Source organism: Hoplias malabaricus, chromosome 9, assembly GCF_029633855.1.
Source record: "Hoplias malabaricus isolate fHopMal1 chromosome 9, fHopMal1.hap1, whole genome shotgun sequence".
NCBI classification, from domain to species: domain Eukaryota; kingdom Metazoa; phylum Chordata; class Actinopteri; order Characiformes; family Erythrinidae; genus Hoplias; species Hoplias malabaricus.
Genome location: NC_089808.1, coordinates 44,277,136 through 44,299,758, shown reverse-complemented (window position 1 = coordinate 44,299,758; position 22,623 = coordinate 44,277,136). Strand labels below are relative to the sequence as shown.

The window sequence follows — 22,623 nt, the reverse complement described above, 5'->3', positions numbered from 1 at the left end:
TGCGAGAGAGCGTCTCACGTAGAAAATCTACAGCTGAGCGCTACGTGTGTGAACGACCGCTCCGGGACGTCTCCAGACCCGACACTCTGGAGTTTCTCTAGAGATTCACGTGAGAAAGAGGCAAATCACTACACGCTGCTTTCTCTCCTTAAAACCACAAGTGGGGCAGCTGTAGTTTCTCGCAGCACAGTCACAAATAAAGTGACATAACACGTTCAAACCTGCTCAGCAGTTACCGGGGAGACAGCGGCTCCTACAGAACACGCTGAGAAGGCCAATAGAAGTTTCAATATAACTGTAGTGTGGATAATTCTTGAATCACACATTTTTGACTATGTATAAACATAGTGTGTAACATGTTTATATATTTATATCTGTGTGTGCATGTGTGTGTTTAAATTTGTGAATATAATTTGTGTGTGCATCTTTAGGTATATAATGTGTGTGTGTGTGTGTGTGTATGTGTGTGTGTGTGTGTGTGTGTGTGTGTGTGTGTGTACAGCTGTAGTGGACACTGGTCCTCCAAAGGTCTCAGTGGCCCCGCCGCAGGTGACCAAGAGCACGATCTCTGTCTCAGTGGCCCCGCCGCAGGTGAGCAAGGTCAGCACCACATCTGTCTCAGCGTCCAAACCGGTCGGCCTTTCAGGTGTGACCTCCTCCTCCTCCTCCTCCTCCTTCTCCTCTGCCTCGTCCTCCGTGAACCTGAGCCTCCTCACACTCACACAATCGCTCCGCCGAAGACTGGAGGCAGCCGAGACCGGCCTGAGCCAGCACCTACACATCCCGTTCAAGGACAACAGCATCCAGGAGTGTTCTCAGAGACTGCAGCTGCTGCAGGTACCATCACACACACACACACACACACACACACACACACACACACACGTCTATATACGCCAGGCCACTTCATCAGAAGCACAAGACAGACAGGGTTAATACAGACAGTGGTGCTGTGTAAACCCGCCACAGCACAGATAAAGAACAGTCGTCTCTGTGGATTGTTATAAAAACATACCTGAAAAGGTAGGATCTAGATTTAAAGACTGAGAGTGTGTCTGAGCCCCGAACAGTAACCGGAGGCTATTCCAGAGCTGAGGAGCTTTGTGAGAAAAGGCTCCTCCTCCTGCAGTGTTTTTCTTCATGTGAGGAACTAAGAGTAGACGTGTGTCCTGTGAATGAAGTGAAGGTGAGGGGAGACGGGGGTGAGTTCAGTAAGAGACTGCGGGTCTAAACCATTCAGAGATTTATAAAACAAGAGGAGTATTATATAGTCACTGAAACTGTATTGGTAGCCAGTGTAGGGACGAGAGAGCGGGGGTCACATGGTCAGATGATCGAGCTCTAGACAGCGCTCTGTCTGCTGTTTGATTCAGAGAGTGCTGTCTGTGTTGTGTACAGCTCAGTGTCGCAGTGGAAATGTAGGCCCTGCTTATGATTACTAACCCAGCAGAACTAATGTGTGTGTGTGTGTGTGTGTGTGTGTTTGTGTCTCAGGGGGTTCACCGTGATCTAGACTCTATCCGTGATGAGTACCTGAGGGTGAGGGAGTCGATTCTGAAGAATATGGAAGGTTCTCAAGATCAGGAACAAGTCAAGTTCTTCCGCTCAGAGCTGGATCTGATCAATCAGAAACTCGGGAGTTTACAGGGCTTCTCTGCAGTGTACTTGCAGAGGTACACACACACATACACACACACACACACACACTCTGTATATGCACATTCTACACACACACACACACATACTCTATATATACACATACACACACTATATATGCACATTCGCCACACACACACTCAAACACAAACACACACACACAATCTATTCATACACACACTGTGTGTGTTGTTTTCAGACTGACCACTCTGAGGTTGTGTGTGTGTGTGTTGTTTTCAGACTGACCGCTCTGAGGGCTTTGCTCCAGTCTCTGACCCGAGCTGAGGACATCGTTAAAGTCCACGAGGCCCGTCTCACTGAGAAAGAGACCAGCTCTCTCGACCCGAACCAGATCCAGGAGTACTGTGCTGCACTGAAGGTACTGTCACCACCAGAACCAACACTAGAACCGACACTAGAAACTGAACCAGAACTGAACCCGAGCTCAACCGGGACTGAAAAAAAAACAAATTACATTTTTTTCATCTAGCGCTTTTCAGAACAGAAAGTCATCACGGAGATGTGGGTCTGAGCCGCACTGAGCCGAGGCAGACAGTGAACTCCTTCAGTCCATTTGGGCCAAAACAGATCCTTTCACGGCCACACGGGGTTGTGTGTGAGACAAGGCCAAGAGCTTGTAGAGGACACACAGGGTGGGGCTGGGTCAGAACAACATCAGGGAGAGCAGCAGGAGCACGGCGTCTCGATGCAGGGGGCGTGGTAAAAGGGAGTTAATAGGTTCAGAGTAAACCAATAGATAAATGAGCCTGTGAAAAAGTGTCCAGGGGCCGGGTACAGAACCCAGAAACAGCCCTTATTACTTAGCAACACTTAATGAACATCCTCTTCTGTTTATTCAATAATATTTCATCTTTCTTTTCTCAAAAGAGAAAATAATTGATTGATTGTTTGTCATTATTATTACTGTTATTGATTTGATCTGTTCGTTGTATTTTTATATTTTTATATTAATGAGGATTTGCTTAAATAATCTGTCAATTATCGATCGAATTTGTTTTTCAAAATATATAAAAAATGTATGTTTAGTTTTATTTTGTTTATGTGCTTTGGCAAAATTGTTACTGAATCAGTCACACACCAATAAAGACAGGCTGAGTTGAATTGAGAAGAGAGACAGAGAGAGAGAGAGAGAGACAGAGAGAGCGAGAGAGACAGAGAGAGAGAGTGCAGTCTGGTTGGTAGTTACCAGAAACCTAAATAAAAATGCTGGGACTATGGCAGTAAGACAGGGTTAATACGGAGTAGTGATGAAATAAAAGTTCTAACTCCAGGAGAGAAGGAGTAGTCTGAGAGGTGGGTGATTAACCGAAAGCCTGAGTGAAACGGGAGATAGATAGATACTTTATTTATCCCAAGTGAAATTTAGTGTCCAGTAGCAACAAACACAACACAGTAGACTTCACATTAGAAAATTAGACATTACCATTTACCAGGACATGACACGCAGATCGAACTATACAACAGCATACAGAGCATTCAACAGCATACAGAGCATTCAACAGCGTACAGAGCATTCAACAGCATACAGAGCATACAGAGCATACAGAGCATTCAACAGCATACAGGGCATTCAACAGCATACAGGGCATTGAACAGCATACAGAGCATTCAACAGCATACAGAGCATTCAATAGCATACAGAGCATACAACAACATACAGAGCATTGAACAGCATACAGAGCATTCAACAGCATACAGAGCATTCAATAGCATACAGAGCATTGAACAGCATACAGAGCATTCAATAACATACAGAGCATACAGAGCATTCAGCAGCATACAGAGCATACAACAGCATACAGAGCATTGAACAGCATACAGAGCATACAGAGCATTCAACAGCATACAGAGCATTCAACATCATACAAATCATTCAACAGCATACAGAGCATTCAACAGCATACAGAGCATTCAATAGCATACAGAGCATACAACAGCATACAGAGCATTGAACAGCATACAGAGCATTCAACAGCATACAGAGCATTCAATAGCATACAACAACATACAGAGCATACAGAGCATTCAGCAGCATGCAGAGCATTCAACAGCATACAGAGCATTCAATAGCATACAGAGCATTGAACAGCATACAGAGCATTCAACAGCATACAGAGCATTCAATAACATACAGAGCATACAGAGCATTCAGCAGCATACAGAGCATACAACAGCATACAGAGCATTGAACAGCATACAGAGCATACAGAGCATTCAACAGCATACAGAGCATTCAACATCATACAAATCATTCAACAGCATACAGAGCATTCAAAAGTATACAGAGCATTGAACAGCATACAGAGCATTGAACAGCATTCAAGAGCATACAGAGCATTCAACAGCATACAGAGCATTCAACAGCATACAGAGCATTCAACAGCATACAGAGCATTGAACAGCATACAGAGCATACAACAGCATACAGAGCATTCAGCAGCATACAGAGCATTCAACAGCAAAAAAATAGGTAAAGTAAAACAGACGCAAGAGCAAAGAATAAAATAGAAATATAAGAGAAAAACTATAGCAGCGAGTGCAAAGAAAAGGTATGTTTTCAGGACTGAGAGTGTGTCTGAGCCCTGAAGAGTAAAAGGATGTTGTTGTTTCTAATAGAAACTAAGAGTAGATGTGCGTCCTGTGAATGAAGTGAAGGTGAGGGGAGATAGGGCTGAGTCTAAACCATTCAGAGATTTATAAAACAAGAGAGAACTGGGTTTATTTGGACAAATTTTCTAGACTAGAACCAGAACTGATTCAATCCAGGACCAGAACTGATTTAATCTAGGACCAGAACTGATTCAATCCAGGACCAGAACTGATTTAATCTAGGACCAGAACTGATTTAATCCATGACCAGAACTGATTTAATCCAGAACCAGGACTGATCTGAGCCAGAATCAATAAAACGCTGAATCATTGAGCTGATTTTGTGTAAATAATAACAAATACTAATAATAATAATAATTAAAATACATTTATGTAGCAGCTTTCGAGAATCAGTACAGAATGAACAGGCATGGATTAAGTTTGAGGTCTATTATCAGCTTAGGAGAAAATATATTTGTTGAGGTTTGATCTGAACATAGAGAGAGTGTGAGAACATTGAACCAGAGGGAGAAGAGAGTTCCAGAGTCGGAGCAGATCCAGCACCATCACCACAGCTGTGGAGGCTGGAGGGAGGGAGCAGCTCGGCTGAGGAAGATCTGAGAGTGTGAGTGGGCGAGGGACGGAGAAGAGCTGAGAGGTGTGAGGGAGCAAAGTTATTTAGAGCTTTGTAAGTGAGAAGGAGTATTTTGAACTGAATCCGGTGCTTTATGGGAAGCCAGTGAAGATGCTGGAGAACAGGGGTGATGTGTCGGTGAGAGCGAGTGTGAGTGAGAAGGCGGGCAGCAGAGTTCTGAACAAACTGAAGTCTGTGGACAGAGGAAGAGCTGATGCCAAAGTCCCAGCGGGTGGAAATGAAGGCATGAATAAGGATTTCAGGTCTGATTTTGACCATATTACACAGATGATTATAGAACTGACGTGAACACTAAGGGAAAAGTCGAGTCGAGGACGACACCCAGATTACGAACCAGGGAAGGAGCAGATACACTTGAGTTATGAACAGTGAGAGAAAGGGAACTAGATCTGTACACGAGGACTGTGTGATGTAGATGAGGACTACGTGTTGAATGTGTTGTGTTTGTGTGTGTGTTTAGATGATGAAGACTGATCTGGATCAGAGGGAAGATGTACTGACCTCTCTGGAGTGCGAGCTGGCTCAGGCTGTGAGCTGTAACTCTCAGATCGACCACAGTTTCCATCAGTGTGACACCGACCTCGCCAAGTACTCAGAGCTGGTCACACAGATGAGTGACCGCTGGCGCAGGATCACGGCCCAGATCAACAGCAGGTCAGCACACACACAAACACACACAAGATGAATGGTAATATGGTTAAATTAGGTTTCACTCTAATGCCCCATTCACACATGGACTATGGAGAATCTCCAGAGAAACTCCGGAGTGTCGGGTCCGGAGATGTCCTGGAGTCGTTCTTTCACACATGCAGTGCACAGTGGGAGATCTTCTGTGTCAGACTTGTTCACAGTGTGAATTGTTCTGTGTGCTTTTGCTGTGGAGGTGGAGCCTGTGCTGAACGTGCAGGAGTTACTCCGGAAAATTAGTGGCTTCGTTCACACATGCACTCTGACTTTATCCCTCTAGTCCTAGTAGAGATTCCAGGGAAAGTCTTCATAAAGTCTGGGACGAATGTTGTGGGTGTTTGCGTTCACAGACAGCTCCTCCGGGGGAAGTCTGGAACAGTTCTATTTTACTGTGCGTGTGTTAACGAAACTTCTGTTGTTATCATATTTGTTTTTTTGGAGATTTCATTTAAATGGTGGCAGTTACTTTTAAATCAGTTTTACATTTAGATCAGTTTATTGATCCAAGAGAGAAAACAAGTTTTAGAGCAGCGCAGTAGAGAAAAGAGCTAACCATATTCACAGATTAACTATAAAGTAGGAGCTGTATGAAATTAATTATCTAAAATAAAACTAACTGCAATAAAATAACTGCATTATAAACACAAAAATAATAACTGCAATAAAATAAATTCAAATACAAATGTAACGCTACATGAACCCAGCAAACAAATTATAAGGCATTGGGTTTTATTTGCAAGGTAAATTGTGTAGAAAGGGGGAAGAGTTCAAAAACCAAGAAATTAAACAATTAGCGAACAAGTACAATGAGAATTCAACAAGCAAAGGTTATACACAATAAATCAGACCAGAAAACAAGGAAAACAGAGTTGGCAATGCCTCCCAAACTTACAGAGGAATCCAGGGAGTAAATATACAAACAGTTCTAATTAGGAGCAGGTGACATGAGCTGGAACTCAGGGGATGATGAACGGGAAGGTTGGTGCTGGTTGGCTGGTGCTGACCATGTGACAGTGATGCCATGACTTGGTGCATTATGGGAGATGCAGTTTTCAGACATGGAGGCTGGGGGAGAAGCTGGAACTGTGACAATAAACTACAGTGTAGAGACACTAACAGTGACCGGGTTCATCCAGGACTCGTCAGTCCACTGTAAACTCTGGGAATAGAGTGGTGTGTGGACAGTGTTACTATGTGCACTGTAACATGACAAATATTAGCAGTTCTAGGTCAGGAGTAAGTCAGGTGTAGGTTAGGTGTAGTTATGGTGTAGGTCTAGGGTAGGTTGGGTGTAGTTCAGGTGTAGGTTGGGTGTAGGTCAGGTGTAGTTTGGGTGTAGGTCAGGTGTAGTTCAGGTGCAGGTTAGGTGTAGTTCATGTGTAGTTTGGGTGTAGGTCAGGTGCATTTCGGGTGTAGGTCAGGTGTAGGTCGGGTGTGGTTCAGGTGTAGGTTAGGTGTAGTTCAGGTGTAGGTTAGGTGTAGGTCGGGTGTGGTTCAGGTGTAGGTCGGGTGTGATTCAGGTGTAGGTCGGGTGTAGTTCAGGTGTAGGTTAGGTGTAGTTCTGTTGTAGGTCGGGTGTGATTCAGGTGTAGGTCGGGTGTGATTCAGGTGTAGGTTAGGTGTAGTTCTGGTGTAGGTCGGGTGTGGTTCAGGTGTAGGTCGGGTGTGATTCAGGTGTAGGTCGGGTGTAGTTCAGGTGTAGGTTAGGTGTAGTTCTGGTGTAGGTCGGGTGTGGTTCAGGTGTAGGTTAGGTGTAGTTCTGGTGTAGGTTGGGTGTAGGTCAGGTGCATTTCGGGTGTAGGTCAGGTGTAGGTCGGGTGTGGTTCAGGTGTAGGTTAGGTGTAGTTCAGGTGTAGGTTAGGTGTAGGTCGGGTGTGGTTCAGGTGTAGGTCGGGTGTGATTCAGGTGTAGGTCGGGTGTAGTTCAGGTGTAGGTTAGGTGTAGTTCTGTTGTAGGTCGGGTGTGATTCAGGTGTAGGTCGGGTGTGATTCAGGTGTAGGTTAGGTGTAGTTCTGGTGTAGGTCGGGTGTGGTTCAGGTGTAGGTCGGGTGTGATTCAGGTGTAGGTCGGGTGTAGTTCAGGTGTAGGTTAGGTGTAGTTCTGGTGTAGGTCGGGTGTGGTTCAGGTGTAGGTTAGGTGTAGTTCTGGTGTAGGTCGGGTGTGATTCAGGTGTAGGTCGGGTGTGGTTCAGGTTTCTGTAAAATACTTACAGACAGGTTTTTTCTGTGTGTGTGTGTTTGTAGGATGTGGGATCTGGAGAAACAGGAGAAACAGCTGAAACACTACCAGCTGCTGAGCTCTCAGGTCGATCAGTGGATCGGTAACACACGCCAGAAACTGGATGGCCTTCAGAGCGCAAAGTTTACCAATGTCCAGAGCCTGATGGACCTGCTCAACCAGCAGAAGGTCAACACACACACACACACACACACACACACACACACACACACACACACATAAACAAACATGCACACACAAACACACACACACACATAAACAAACATGCACACACAAACACACACAAACACACACACACACACACACACACACATAAACAAACATGCACACACAAACACACACACACACACACAGACACACAAAAACAAATACGCACACACACACACAAATATATACACTCATAGACAATAAAGACGAGCACCCAGTTTGCTGGTAATGCAGTTCTGTCTCAGACTCACCACCAGTGGGCGTAAGAGTGCTCCCCCTCTGACCTGAAAAATGCTCAGAGGCTACTTTTTGATCTTTTGTGAGAGATGGTTGGCTGCTGGGTGCCTCTATGACACAATCAAGGACATTTGGCCCCGTGAACAGACTCAGACATCACTGGACTGAGAAACTTGGCGGCTCCTCCCGAGCTGTTCGGAGATGTTGGAGTCGTGAAGGAGAAGCCTGGACTGATACGGTCTGGAACGGTCTCGTCTATAGTGAAAAATCCAGGCTCTGTTTGGGATCTGACAGTGGATGTGTTTGAGTGTGAAAGCCTCATGATGAATGCTTTAATCCTGCCTTTGCTGTTGAGCGACACACTGTCCCCTGCTGGTGGGATGATCTGGGCAGTCTTCACATAACACAATTGGTCACCCCAGTAGTGATACGAGGGACAACAACAGCTCAGTGAAGAGCAGGATGTCCGCCACGTGTTTCTCTCATGGCAGGGCTTTCAACAGGTGTGTTTCAGCAGGATACTGCCCTCCCACACAGCAAGGCTTTCCCAGGAATGACTCACCAGGTCAACACTTCCTCAGCCTCGGTCGCCAGATTTATCACCAGTCGGGCGTTTATGGGATCAGCCGAGACGCCAGCTTCAGCAACCCACACGTTTGAAGGATCTACAGGCCCAGCTGCAGCATCTGTGGGAAGACGTGCCGCAGGATGCCATATGGAGCCTGTATGATCCTCCATGGCCAAACGTATCTCATTATTATGTCAGCAAATGTAGATAAACACACGCACACACACATGTAGACCCAAACACACACACACACACACACATCTAAAGTTGTGTACCATCTTTCTGTGTTTCAGGCCTTACACTCTGAGATCAAAGGGAAGAAGGAGAAGGTGGATGACGTTCAGAAAGATGCCAACATCTGTGCCTCGTCCATCAAAGTAACATCACCTTATTATTAACAGCTGGAGTATTAAGTTCACACACTCTTTTCCCACACTCATTAAAACTCAGATTTCACACTTCCTGATCTTTACTCCCGTACACACTCCGTCTCTAAGCTCAGTCAGGACTCTCCCTGAGATTCGGAACGGGAAAAATCCGAATAAAACCAGAGACCCTGGTTCCCAGTGGCTCAGGTGTTCACAGACACGCCGTCAGGGTTCAGAGGCATTGTGTTTAAACTCTTTAGCTTGGGTTCACTGTGGAGGGAATCCTCCCACGTCCTGTTCCTCTGGACAGAGGTGGAGATGGGGCAGATTTATAGGCCTCCTGCTCTCACAGGGGTTCTCAGGTCTGTAAATTGTGTGTGGGACTGGGGTCAGGGCTTTGTGGTGGACACTGCTCCTTCAGTGCGGTGCATCGGTGTCCGATTGGAACCGTTAATTCTTCACGTTAATTCTTCTGGAGATGTTGATTCAGTATCTGCACATAACTCCTTCCTCCTGATGCAGCAGAGCCCCCACTCCCCCAGCATGATGCTTCCACCTCGCTGACTCACAGCTGGGATGGTGTTCTTTGGAATGCAGTCCCCTCCCGCCCCCTCTTTTCACTCCAAACACAGATGGACATTGTGGATAGACAGCTCCATTATTGTTTCCTCAGACAACAGGACATTTCTCTAACCCAGTCAAAGAGGAAACTCCGTCTTAAAATCCTCCCAGCATCAGCTTCACTTAACTCAGATGATCTTCATTAGCCAATCAGAAGCTTCTAAAGCCATGAAATCCCTTTCTGTAGTGTCCAGGCTGTTTAAAGGCACGCTCAGTGTGGTGAGTGGACATTTCTGAGCCCTGGGATTCTGTTGTAGAGAATTATAATGAAAAGTTGGAGGAGTTGGAAGAGTTTGTGTCATGTTCACAGTAGATCTCCAGAATACTTTTCTAAATCTACTGTTTGTTCAGATAGAGTCTCCATGAATGACTCAGTGAATTACTTCCACTGTAGCTTTAATATTCAATATAAATTTAGACCGTTTATTTATGGGTAATGTATGAACATAGTGTACACAGTGATATATATATAAACACCTCTCAGTGTAAAGAGAAACGTTTCTCCAAAACAGTGGCTTTACAGCAGAAAGAAACCTTCACACACCTCCTCCTTGGAGAGCATTTAGAAAACCTCTGTTTTCAGTCAGTGACATACAGTGGCGTGTTCCTGTGATGGGAGGAAAACCACACAAACATTCTTTAAAAAAGAAAAGATCCATGTGGACGGGGCTTGAATCATAGTACATCATAACACAATGTCCTCCCACAATCCCCCACTCTGGAGGTCTAAACTGAGTCCACTGCTGGTCTCACTGGTCAGTCCCCATGAACAGCTCGGAGCGGTGCAGTCCTCCCACAGGCCTGCGCGCTGGGTCCCGGGTGGGGTTGGGAGGTTCGTCAGTGTCTGTCTAGTTTGAGGAACTGCTGTGTGTTTATAACTCTGGACTTTCTCTGTCAGTGTGACCTCACTGCAGTGTCCACCAGTGTGAGGAATGCACACAGAGCAGAATCAGATCTGATTTGTTTGTTAGAGATGTTTGTTTGTTGTTTATTTACGGGTTGTTTGTTTGTTTGTTTGTTTAGGACTACGAGCTGCAGTTGGCCTCCTACAGCTCTGGGCTGGAGACTCTGCTGAACATTCCCATTAAGAGAACCATGCTGCAGTCTCCGGCCACTGTACTCAGTCAGGAGGTAAGGACTCTGTAAACACACACCACAACCACCCTCAGACACCAGGGGGCGCCAGAGCACTCAAAACAATACACGACATGTCCTCACATTTGTAGACAGCCCTTAAAGGAACACTAGGTAAGATTTAGTTTCTTCTTTCTGGGGCTCCCCCTAGTGTAATTCATATTTACAGCACTGTCCTGAAATCACTGGGGAGAGGGGTGGGTTCCTACTCTTCTCCAAACATAACATAGTGTAGTTTCTGCAGTGCTCAGCCCAGGGAAACAGTGACAGAAGCTCTGTTCTCCCTAGTACAGGTAAATAAAGCATCACAATGATGTCATTTTAAGGTAAATATATTATGCAGTGTTCCTTTAAGACAGAGTAGTTCAGCTGCTGCCCGCTGCCCTGCTGAGGACAGTGTGTTTAACCTCTATAGAACAACGAGCTGAGGTGGGAGACTCTGCATTACCACGCCCAACACCTAGGGTCCGCCAGAGGGGTGTACATAGGGTGAATTAAATAATAAATGATAACAAATAAAGACTAGGACTGAGGTAAGAACACACTGTGCGTCCAGAGCACTTACTCATTCCAGACCATGGGGACATAGCACTCCAGCGTCTTCATTGTCCCCCTGTCCACGTCCACACACAGGACAAACACGTCCTCTGGGTTTCAGACCCTGCTGAGGCACCTTCTTACCTTCTGCTCTGGTGCAGAAATACACACTTTCACACCCGCTCCTCTGCTCTGGTGCGACCCGCTTCCAGTCCCCCGCTGCAGGACACACTGGGCTGGGGGAGAGGGCTTTCAGCACTGACCCAAACTCTGGAACTGCTCCACGCTGTCCCTGCGCTCACACCTCTCCTCTTTATAAACAGACTGTTATCTCCAATACTCAGCTCTGTGGTTATTATTATTACCTTATTCATAATTAATTTAATCAGTGTCCTGAGTCCGTCTTCTGTGTAATGTGATCATGTGTCAGTGATATTTACTGTATTTTCCCCAGATTCTGTTGAGTGTCCCTGGGAACCCTGAAATGCTCTTATACATCACGGTTATTATTACAGATAAAGATTCAGGAGAGTTCAGATAAATGACTCACTGAAATCTCACTCTCTCTCCCCAGGCGTCTGACCTTCAGTCCCGGTACATCGAGCTCCTGACTCGGTCCAGTGATTACTACAAGTTCCTGGGAGAGATGCTAAAGAACATGGAGGAGCTCAAGGTGAGACTCCATCTGTTTTATACAATGATCAGCCAAAACATTAAAGACACCTCCTTGTTTCTACACTCATTGACATTCTCTCAGTGGTGGTGGTGTTATTCTCAATTCAGCAGTGACACTGAGGGGTTTAAAAACTCCAGCAGCACTGCTGTGTCTGATCCACTCTACACCAGCACAACACACACTAACACACCACCACCACGTCAGTGTCACTGCAGCGCTGAGAATGATCCACCACCACATCACACCTGCTCTGTGGGGGTCCTGAGTAAAATGGAAATAAGGAAATGTGCAGAGAAACACACATTGTATATATATATATATACACTCAAATAGAAAATCTCAGATCCTGACTTCCAGGCCTCTACGTTTCAGGGTCATGGTCATTTCATAAAGAGAAGAACATTAACTGGAAAACATTACAGTGCTGCTTTAAGCAGTGCAGTATGCAGTTGGTAGAATTTGTATTTCCAGATGTCTACAGCTGTGTGTTTTATCATTATTTGCTCAGTAATGTTTAATAATGTTGTCCTCATGTTGTGGAATGTTTAACTCATCCTTCACAGTTTTTTCTAAAATTGTACCTGCATTTTATCATCTTAAAGTTCTGTTGCACATTCTTAACCCAGTCTTCTCTTTTTACTCAGCTGAGAAACACTAGAATTGAGCTCCTGGAAGAGGAGCTGCGGCGCCTGAAGGACAACCTGCAGGACTCCTCCCAGAAGAACAAGTCTCTGGAGGACACTTTGTCCCGTTACTTACTGGAACTCTCCCAGTCTAAAGAGAAGTTGATCTCTATGGAGGAGGTGAAGAGCACTGAGGCCATAAGGCACCACGCCACTAAGGAGAGTCTTGACACCACCCAGGTCCAGCTGAGAGACTTAAATGAGCAAGTGGCTCGCCTCACGTTGCTCATTGATGAGGAGAAACGCAAGAGGAGGCTCGCAGAAGAACGCTACACCAGCCAGCAGACAGAGTACGAGAATGCCATCCGTAAGAGGCAGAAGGAGCTTGACGAACTCAACTGGTCCAAGATCGATTTCGAGAAAGCCATTAAAGACAAGGAGCGGGAGATCGAGAGGCTGAAAATGCAGCTGGATGATGAGTCCTCTCGGCGCAAAGCAGCAGAGTCAGAGACCTCCAAGGTAAGAAACCAGTGCAACCAGGAAATCTCTAACCTAAAACAAACACATGAGTCCGAGATCCACATCACCAAGACCACGGTACTCAAGGCCACTCAGCAGCAGGAGGAGGACACCACTGCCCTAAAACTGCAGCTTGAGAGGCTCTTGGACGAGAAAAGGGATCTCGAAGATGAGCTCAGAAGACTTCGAGTCTCCATGTCCCATATTGAAGAAGCCAGGAAGACAGCAGAGAATGAGGCTCACCAGCAGAAGTCGTCTGGAGTTGAGGAGACCAGGAGAAGGAGGGACCTGGAGGTGCAGGTCCAAACCATCACAAGACAGAGGAGTGAGATTGAGGCGAGGTACAAGGAAGAACTGGCACAAGCCAACTCTGGCACTCAAGAGAAGATGCGTCAGATCGCTCTGCTAAAACAGAACCTGGAGGATGAAACCAGGCGCAGGAAAGCTCTGGAGGTTGAGAATCAAAACCTGAAGCAGTCAGAGGCAGAGCTGCGCGCCAAGCACACTTCTTCTTTGGAGATGATCAACAAGCTGAAGATATCTGAACAGGAGTTGAAAACGATACGTGTCGAGGTGGAGAAGCAAACAAGTGAAAAAGGCAAAGTGGAGCAAAATGTCTCCAGGCTACAGATCCGCATCAAAGATCTGCAAGGCATGGTGGACAACCTAGAGGCTGAGCTGGAGAAGGAGAAGAAAACCTCCCAAGATGAACTCACCAGGAGAAAGAGGATAGAGGCAGAGCTGGAGAGGGTGAATCAAACATGCAGAGAGTACACAACAACCATTAACACTCTCCGGACCCACAAAGAGGAGGAGAGTGCCATGGGCCGGAAGTATGAACAAGATCTCTGTCGTGTCCAGGATGAGCTGGACAAGAGCCTGAAAGACCACAAAACAACCTCTGAGAATCTGGCCAAGCTGACGGCCGAGCTAAAGGCCCTGCAACAACAGCTGATTCAAGAGCAAGGCCGTGTCCGAGAGGTCAATCTACGTAACGAGACCCTTTACAAGACCATAGAGGAGAAGAGCCGGACACTAAATGAGAACACCAGAGAGATTGAGAAGCTCCAAGGTCTTACACAAACACTCACCAAAGAGCGGCTGAGACTAGAGGAGGAACTGAGGGGAGTGCGCCAAGAGCGAGATGATCTAAAGACCGGTCGGAACAGTGTCGAAAGCGAATACACCACCCAGATGTCGGCCATTCAGACCCAGCTGCAGAACGCCAACAAGAGAAGCTTGGAGCTCCAGGCTCTCATTAATGACCTGACAAAAGAGAGGGAAAATTTAAAAGCGGAAATAGCCAAAACCCAAAAGCAGTCTGTGGAGGTATTTTTGTGGATAAAAACTTTATTAACAAATGCATCAAAATTCTGTAAAGACTGACTTTGCTGGATAGCCACACTTGCTCCTTAGCTGTTCATGCTTTGTATTTTGCACCAGATATGCTTTGCAATTACATCAGCAAAATTCCAGAGTGATTTCATGCATTTCTTTCTACATTTTAGTCTTAGCCTTCATCTCCAGTTACTTAATCAGAATGGGGCTTTTGCTTATGCATCATGGCATAGATCATATATCTATGTAAAAATCATTCTTAAAGTTATAGATTTACACAGATTCTGATGTTAATAACTTCCTGTTTTTGTTTCTCAGGCATCACTTATGATCCATGAATCTCAGACTCACTACAAGGAGATCTTGCAAGAGAGGGATGGTCTCCTGTCCAAGCTCAAGCTTCTGGAGATGGACAAAGGGAAACAGCAGCGCTATGAGGAAGAGCTGAGTCGCATTAAGGTCTCCCTGGAATCAGAGCAACGACAGAAACAGCGCCTTCAAGATGAAATGGACAAGATCCGCAAGGACTTTAACTACTGGAAAAGCCAGTATGAGATAAAGGAGGGCCAGGTTAGACAGTATGAGACAGACAAAGACAAGGCAGAGAGAGACAGGGCTTCCTTACGCAGCGAAATTGCAAGGCTCACTGCTGAATTAAGAAGTGTGGAGGAGCGATACCGAAATCGCCTGCAGACCTCAGAGTCCCAGGTGTCTGAACTCACCCGCAAGAGAGAGGCCTTGGAGAGGGAGCTGATGAAGCTGCGACAACGTCCAGATGCCTTCCCAAAGCAGACTCAGACAGATGAGATGGTGACCACAGTTGACCCTTCGAAGCTCGTCTTCGATGGTGTCCGTCGGAAGGTGACGGCTCACCAGCTTTGCGACTGTGGGGTCATTGATAAAGCCACCCTTGATAAGCTACTGAAAGGACAAAAGTCAGTGGAAGAAGTTTCAGTGGATATTCAGCTCAACCTTAAGGGTACGGGGGTCATCGCCGGTGTGGCACAGGGCTCCCAGAGCAGGCTCCCTCTTACAGAGGCCAGGAGTAAGAACCTGCTCAGTCCAGAGAGCACCATAATGCTGCTGGAAGCCCAAGCTGCAACTGGCCACATCATTGATCCAAAATTCAATGAGAAGATGTCAGTGGATGCTGCCTGCTCAAGGGGTGTTGTTGACACGCAGGACCGGGATACCCTGATTACCGCTGAAGCAGCTTGCACAGGGTTCAAGGATCCATACACAGGAAAAATGCTCTCTGTTGGTCAGGCATGCAAGAAAGGTCAAATTGATAAGGAGACAGCGCTTCGTCTACTCCAGGCTCAAGAATCTGTGGGAGGCATCATTGACCCTGTGCTGAGTGTCTTCCTGCCTAAAGATATTGCCTTAGATCGCAGCTTGATCGATGAGGACCTTTACCGCTCACTAAACAAAAAGCCCAGCTGCTACATCAACCCTGAAAACGGAGAGAAGATAAACTACAGTGAACTGAGGAAGAAGTGCATCTCAGAAGCTGCCACAGGCCTCCTTCTACTGCCTGCAAAAGACAAGGAAACAACTGTACAGGGCATTCGTGGTCAAGTAACGCTGACTGAGCTTTTTAACGCCAACTTGATTAATAAGACAGACATGGAGAATGTAAACCAGGGTCTGCTCTCTGCTAAAGACCTCGAAAATAGGCTGAAGTCGTACCTGGGAGGCTCCAGCTGCATTGCTGGTGTTTATGATGAAGCCCATGATCGAGTGTTGCCATTCTACCAGGCCATGAAAGACGGCCTTCTTCGTCCAGGGACCACGCTGGAGCTCCTGGAAGCCCAAGCTTCCTCTGGGTTTATGATCGATCCTGTTAACAATGTATGCATGACAGTGGAGGAGGCATGGAAGAGAAGTCTTGTGGGTAAGGAGTTTAAAGACAAACTGCTGTCTGCAGAGAGGGCTGTTACCGGATACAGGGATCCCAGCACAGGAAAAATAATTTCCCTCTTCCAGGCCATCGAGAAAGAGCTGATCGAAAAGGGTCATGGCATCAGGCTTCTGGAGGCTCAGATCGCCAGTGGTGGCATCATTGATCCTATAGAGAGCCATCGTATCGATGTGGAACTGGCATACAAGAAAGGCTACTTCGACCACGAGATGAATGACATTCTGATGTATGAAGGCGATGACACAAAGGGCTTCTTTGACCCCAACACGCATGAGAACCTGACCTATCTGCAGCTGAAGGAGAGATGCATCACAGATCCAAAGACAGGCCTCATTCTGCTGCCTTTACATGACAAGAAGAAGCAAAAACCGCAGGCGACGCAGAAAAACACAGTTCGCAAGAGGAGAGTGGTGATCGTTGACCCTGACACAGGCAAAGAGATGACAGTGCGCGAGGCTTACCACAGACAGCTGATTGACTATGAAACTTTTCTGGAACTTTCCGAACAAGAGTGTGAGTGGGAGGAGATCAGCATCACAGATTCAGAAGGTAAAACACGGCTAGTCATTGTTGACCGTAAGACAGGGAACCAGTATGATATTCAGGATTCCCTGGACAAGGGCATTGTTTCTAATTCTGCCTTGGAGCAGTATCGTTCAGGGTCCCTGACACTCACCCAGTTTGCTAATCTCATTACAAGTCAATCCAGCAGCGCTGAGCTTGCCATCTGTACGAGCAAAGTGGAAGATGTAGAGACCTGCAGTAGCCCCACAGAGGCTGCACCATCCTCTCCAACCATCCGCAAGCGTTTCGCCAGTGTTTCCATCACACTCTCTCCTCCATCTGATATTCTGGATGACCAGAGCCCTGTGGCAGCAATATTTGACACTGAAACCTTGGAGAAGATTACCATCTCCGAAGCTCAGCGCCGTGGACTTGTGGACTCCATCACAGCCCAGCGGCTCCTGGAGGCCCAGGCATGCACCGGAGGAATCATCAACCCTGCCGCAGGCAAGAGGCTCTCTCTGCAGGACGCCGTAAATCAGAGTATTATCGATGAGAACATGGCAGCCAAGCTGAAACCAGCCCAGAAAGCGTACACTGGCTTTGAGGACGTGAAGACCAAGAGGAAGATGTCTGCTGCAGAGGCCATTAAAGAAAAGTGGCTGCCTTATGAGGCTGGGCAAAGGTTTTTGGAATTCCAGTACCTGACTGGAGGACTCCTGGAGCCATCGACAGGCAAGAGAGTCAGCATCGAGGAGGCCATTCGAAGAGGATGGGTGGACGGCAAAGGTGCCCAGAAGCTGCAGGACACCAGGAACTATGTGAAGAACCTGACCTGCCCCAAGACCAAGCTGAAGATCTCCTACAAAGAGGCGATGGATAACTGCATGGTGGAGGAAAACAACAGCATGAAGATGCTCCAGGCCTCCTCCATGTCCACGAAGGGCATCAGCAGCCCCTACAATGTGTCTTCTGGTCCCGGATCTCGCACTGGATCCAGAAATGGCTCCAGAAGTGGCTCTCGAAGAGGAAGTGTGGATTACTCCTCCACCTACAGCTATACCTTCACATCCACGTCCAGAGAATTCAGCTCCTGAACCCTCTCCTAACATCACACATAAGGCGCAGTAGCGCATCAGTAAATGCACATACTCCCTGTAGCATTTCCTGTGGATTCAGCTCTTTATAATCACCAGTGTTAAATCAAAATTATTAATGTGCCACAGAGTTGATTCCCTTTAGTTATAATTACGCGCAAAAAAAACTTTTTAACCTAATGCTTCTTAATTTCTTTAGATACGAATTTCATAACCACTCGCTCACACAGTGCAGCCAGATTCTTACTGACAGATATTATAGCAGGACTCAGCTGATACTCCCCTGAAAATTGAAGTGGTACATTTACACAGTGTTTAGTTCATGTTTTATAAAGAATTTAAAATGTTGTATTATGCTACATAAATAGATTCAGAAATCTTTCACAGGAAGTGCTACTGAGGGTATTTAAAACGACTACTACTGTTCTTCCACATACCTACTAGCAGTTCACTGACATAAGGGTTTGGGATTCAATATTAAATCTAATATTGTCATTATCATTTATCTCTTTAATATTCATATGTTGGGTGCCTTTTCTCTTAGTGTTTAATTACAATTATAAACAGCTTTTTGTGTTTTAGAATAACGTTAAATAATATCACGGTACAATCTCTGATCTCTTGATGTTCAGCTTTATTTGGGGAAAATATTAAACTATGCAGTACTTTTCTTACTTCTTTTGACACTTTGATGATTAGCTGATTATTAACTGTTAAATGTCAGAATCTTTTTAAACAAACACTGAATATTTACTGAAATTAAAGAAGAACGCTTACGTTTTTATAAATTCATAATGGAATAATTTGAGGAATTAAATTAATTTGTACTAACATCAGAAAATAAAGCCTTTAACTCCCTATACTTCTTGACTCCTTGTTATTAATTTTAGCTCAAAGCACACTTATTTATTTATGAACCTATATAAAGATTATTCTTTTTTTTATACATTTTTTATTAAAAATGCTCTGTGTTTATGTATTTATTGCATTCTCCTTTGCTCCAGGAATTACTGATGATTCTGTAATAGTTTGTAAACAAAGGTGAGGATGGAGATGTTTGGAAATAGGAGCAAAGAATAATCTAGAAATCATTTGGCTAATTCTGGAGAAATGTGGCTGAATGTTCTGTGTAAGGGTGTTGGAGCTGTTAGGAGTGTGATGAAGGGCTGATAAGGGTCACACTTGTGAGAGAAAACATTTGTGCAAAAGGAAGGACAATGATGCTTAAGTACGATAATTTGCTCTGGTTTCCTCACACTTGTTGGATAGTGAATGTGCTGTCACTGTGGTGGTACCCTCAGTGGGACATATTCAGTGCTTTTAATTAGGAATCATAACTATACCTTACTCTATATTAACTTTAGATTTTAAAATTGTGGTGTTGTCATTCGCCCCATTTCATCTCCAGTACTTTTATTGTGTTCTTTTATTCTCCACAGTTGTATAATGAAAGATTAGAGATCCCCCTCTTCTTCTGGAGAAGAGAATGTAATGAACCTTTAGGGAACACAACTGGACTTTAACACCACTGCTGTACCTTTAAAGATACACTACACTGTTTGTAGCTTTAGTGACAGTAATGTACCTGTACAGTGCCTTTATTTCTGAGAGTAGGTGCGAGAGACTGGGTGAGTGTGTGGTGCCCTGTGATGGACTGGTGCCCCCTCGAGGGTGTGTTCCCACCTTGTGCCCAGTGATTCCTAGTAGGCTCTCGAACCACTGAAACCCTGAACTGAATAAAAAGGTACAGACAATGAATGAAAGCATTAAATGCACTAATCATGCTTAGAATTAAGATTTTATCTGCACTCTGGGCTCACGAATGTCTCTCACACCACATAAGGCATTACTACTCAGATAGCGGATGGTGTTGGGCCAATTTTGACTTAGTTCTGTAAGCACTGGATTTCTACAGGGCATATACAGTAGATAAACTGAAGTCAGAGATGAACTGCTCTATACGCTCACTGCACACACTGCGTAGGCCCCACGAAATTAACTTGCAAGACCCATTCAGCCCCACCCGTGGCTTACTGACTCCCTTTGATCACTACCGACCAGTCTCTCTCCTCCTTCCTGTCTAAAATCATTGAAAGAGCTGTCTTTAAGCAGGCAACAAAATTCCTCTCCCAACATAACCTCCTTGACTCTAACCAATCCGTCTTCAAGAGCGGCCACTCGACGGAAACTGCACTTCTGACAGTAATGGAAGCTCTTAAAGATGCCAAAGCGACAGGTCAGTCCTCAGTTCTCATCCTGCTCGACCTATCAGCAGCATTTGATACGGTCAACCATCACATCTTACTAAACAAACTTACTGACATGGGCTTCAAGAACAATGCACTCTCCTGGTTTGAGTCTTATCTCACTGGACGATCCTTCAATGTGTCATGGCTTGGACAAACATTAGCGCGACACCACCTCACCACTGGTGTGCCCCAAGGCTCAGTGCTGGGACCCCTCCTCTTTGCCTTGTACACCACCTCTCTAGGCCCAATCATACATTCGCACGGCTTCTCCTATCACTGCTATGCAGATGACACACAGCTGTATTTATCCTTTCCTCCAGGAGACACTTCAGTGAAGGAACATCACCTCCAATTGAATTTATCCAAAACTGAAGTGCTGGTCCTCCCAGCCAAGCAAACTATTCTCCACAACATCAGCATCAAGCTAGGGTCCCTATCAGTGGCTCCCACCAAGGCTGTAAGAAACCTGGGTGTCATGGTTGATGACCAGCTGACCTTCGCAGATCACATTACCGCTGTAGCTCGATCGTGCCGCTTCTCCCTATTCAACATAAGGAAGATTAGGCCACACCTAACTCAACATACAACACAGCTCCTTGTTCAGACGTTAGTAATCTCCTGTCTAGACTATTGCAACGCCCTCCTGACAGGTCTTCCGGCCTGTGCTGTGAGACCGCTACAGATGATCCAGAATGCTGCAGCACGCCTGGTCTTCAACCAGCCTAAAAGAGCACATGTCACGCCCCTATTAGCTGAGCTGCATTGGCTACCCTTAGCTGCTCGCATCATTTAAATCACTAATGATGGCCTTCAGAGTATTCACTGGTTCTGCTCCCATCTTCCTCAATAGACACTTAAAACCATATGTTAGCGCCCGCCCTCTCCGTTCCTCAAAGGAGCGCCTACTAACACGACCAACCCCCCGTACAGGTCAGTCGAGGCTATTCTCATCTCTGGTACCACGCTGGTGGAACGAGCTTCCAAGCACCATCAGAGCAACAGAAACCCTCTCCGCATTCAAGAAATCCTTGAAAATCCAGCTCTTCCGAGACTATCTTTTGCACTGAAAGTCTTTCTTTAATGCACTTATTACTTCTTGGCATATTGCACTCAATGTAAGGTATTTTGTATAAATTGTGCTGTAGTTTGAATGTTAGATGTTAGAGCTTTGGATAAAAGCATCTGCCAAATGCATAAATGTAAATGTAAATGTAAATATTGTGGTCATATCGCTCCCATCACGTCACGGATATTAAAATTTTCCCCAGTAGGCATTTCTCCAGAAATCGCTCTGTTGTTTCTTCTGACCACAGTTCAGTCACGTGGCCAGTTACACAAAGCCCAACAGACTGAGAGGAAACCGAGCAGAACCTGCCCTGCGTCCACACCCTGAGCACAGTGTTACTGAGGGGACCATCCACGCCCCGGTAGCACACAGAGCTCAGGACGTAAACAACATTAGCACTGTCCTACACCAACAGACCAGAGCAGGCCTGAGAGCAGACGGACCTGTCACACAGCACTGTCCAAAACCGTCATTATAACTGTTATTACATACAGGGGCATTATTATTAACGTACAGGCCCTCACCATTTTAAAAGGGTTTATAATGAATAGTGACATTTGTGTTACTACATGTTTATAAGTTACAAAATAATTGTTATTGATCATTATAAGAGCCTAATGAGGCATTATTAGAGTTTATAAGTTATTATTAGAGTTTATAAGTATGCTTTTGAATAATTATCACCAAGTTATAAAGAGTTATAACTGCATTTATAAAGGCTTATATATATGGGCTTCATAGAAAGTGTTCACTACACCTGTCTACTGTCACCCTTAGAGTGAAACACCCTTGGTGTTAATGTAGCAGAACATTAGTCCTAATTCAGTTCTAATATTAGTCCCGTATTCAGAGACTAGGACACTGAGGTCCCCTGCGAAAGGGCTGTTGGTAATCCCCAGGACTAAATGAAAACAGAAGGGTGATGGTGCTGTTGCTGTGGAGTAATCCGCTCTTATATTATGACACAGCGTATGTAAAATATGAATGGACCAATTTAAACGCTCAAAAGTTACTTTGAAAATAAATCTTTATACATTGACTTCTACAAAGTTAAGAAGGTTTTTCCTTCTCCAAATAATTACTGCTTTGGAGAAACAAGTTTATTTTTGGAC

General features: G+C 45.4%; 1 protein-coding gene across 2 annotated transcripts in view; it reads left to right on the top strand.

The window, feature by feature from the left end:
• Positions 1–19,049, top strand: part of dspa (desmoplakin a) — a 37,829-nt gene extending 18,780 nt beyond the window's left edge. The window contains exons 15-24 of one of the 2 annotated variants that reach the window (XM_066680941.1): positions 503–837; positions 1,495–1,673; positions 1,897–2,035; positions 5,382–5,575; positions 7,852–8,014; positions 9,152–9,235; positions 10,871–10,978; positions 12,093–12,191; positions 12,839–13,336; positions 14,993–19,049. In XM_066680941.1, coding sequence (XP_066537038.1) covers positions 503–837; positions 1,495–1,673; positions 1,897–2,035; positions 5,382–5,575; positions 7,852–8,014; positions 9,152–9,235; positions 10,871–10,978; positions 12,093–12,191; positions 12,839–13,336; positions 14,993–18,196 — 5,003 coding nt within the window. In that variant the 3' untranslated portion in view covers positions 18,197–19,049. Of the gene's footprint in view, positions 1–502; positions 838–1,494; positions 1,674–1,896; positions 2,036–5,381; positions 5,576–7,851; positions 8,015–9,151; positions 9,236–10,870; positions 10,979–12,092; positions 12,192–12,838; positions 14,666–14,992 lie in introns of both variants that reach the window. The other variant, XM_066680940.1, reaches the window with a different exon arrangement.
• Positions 19,050–22,623: the final 3,574 nt, after the last annotated feature.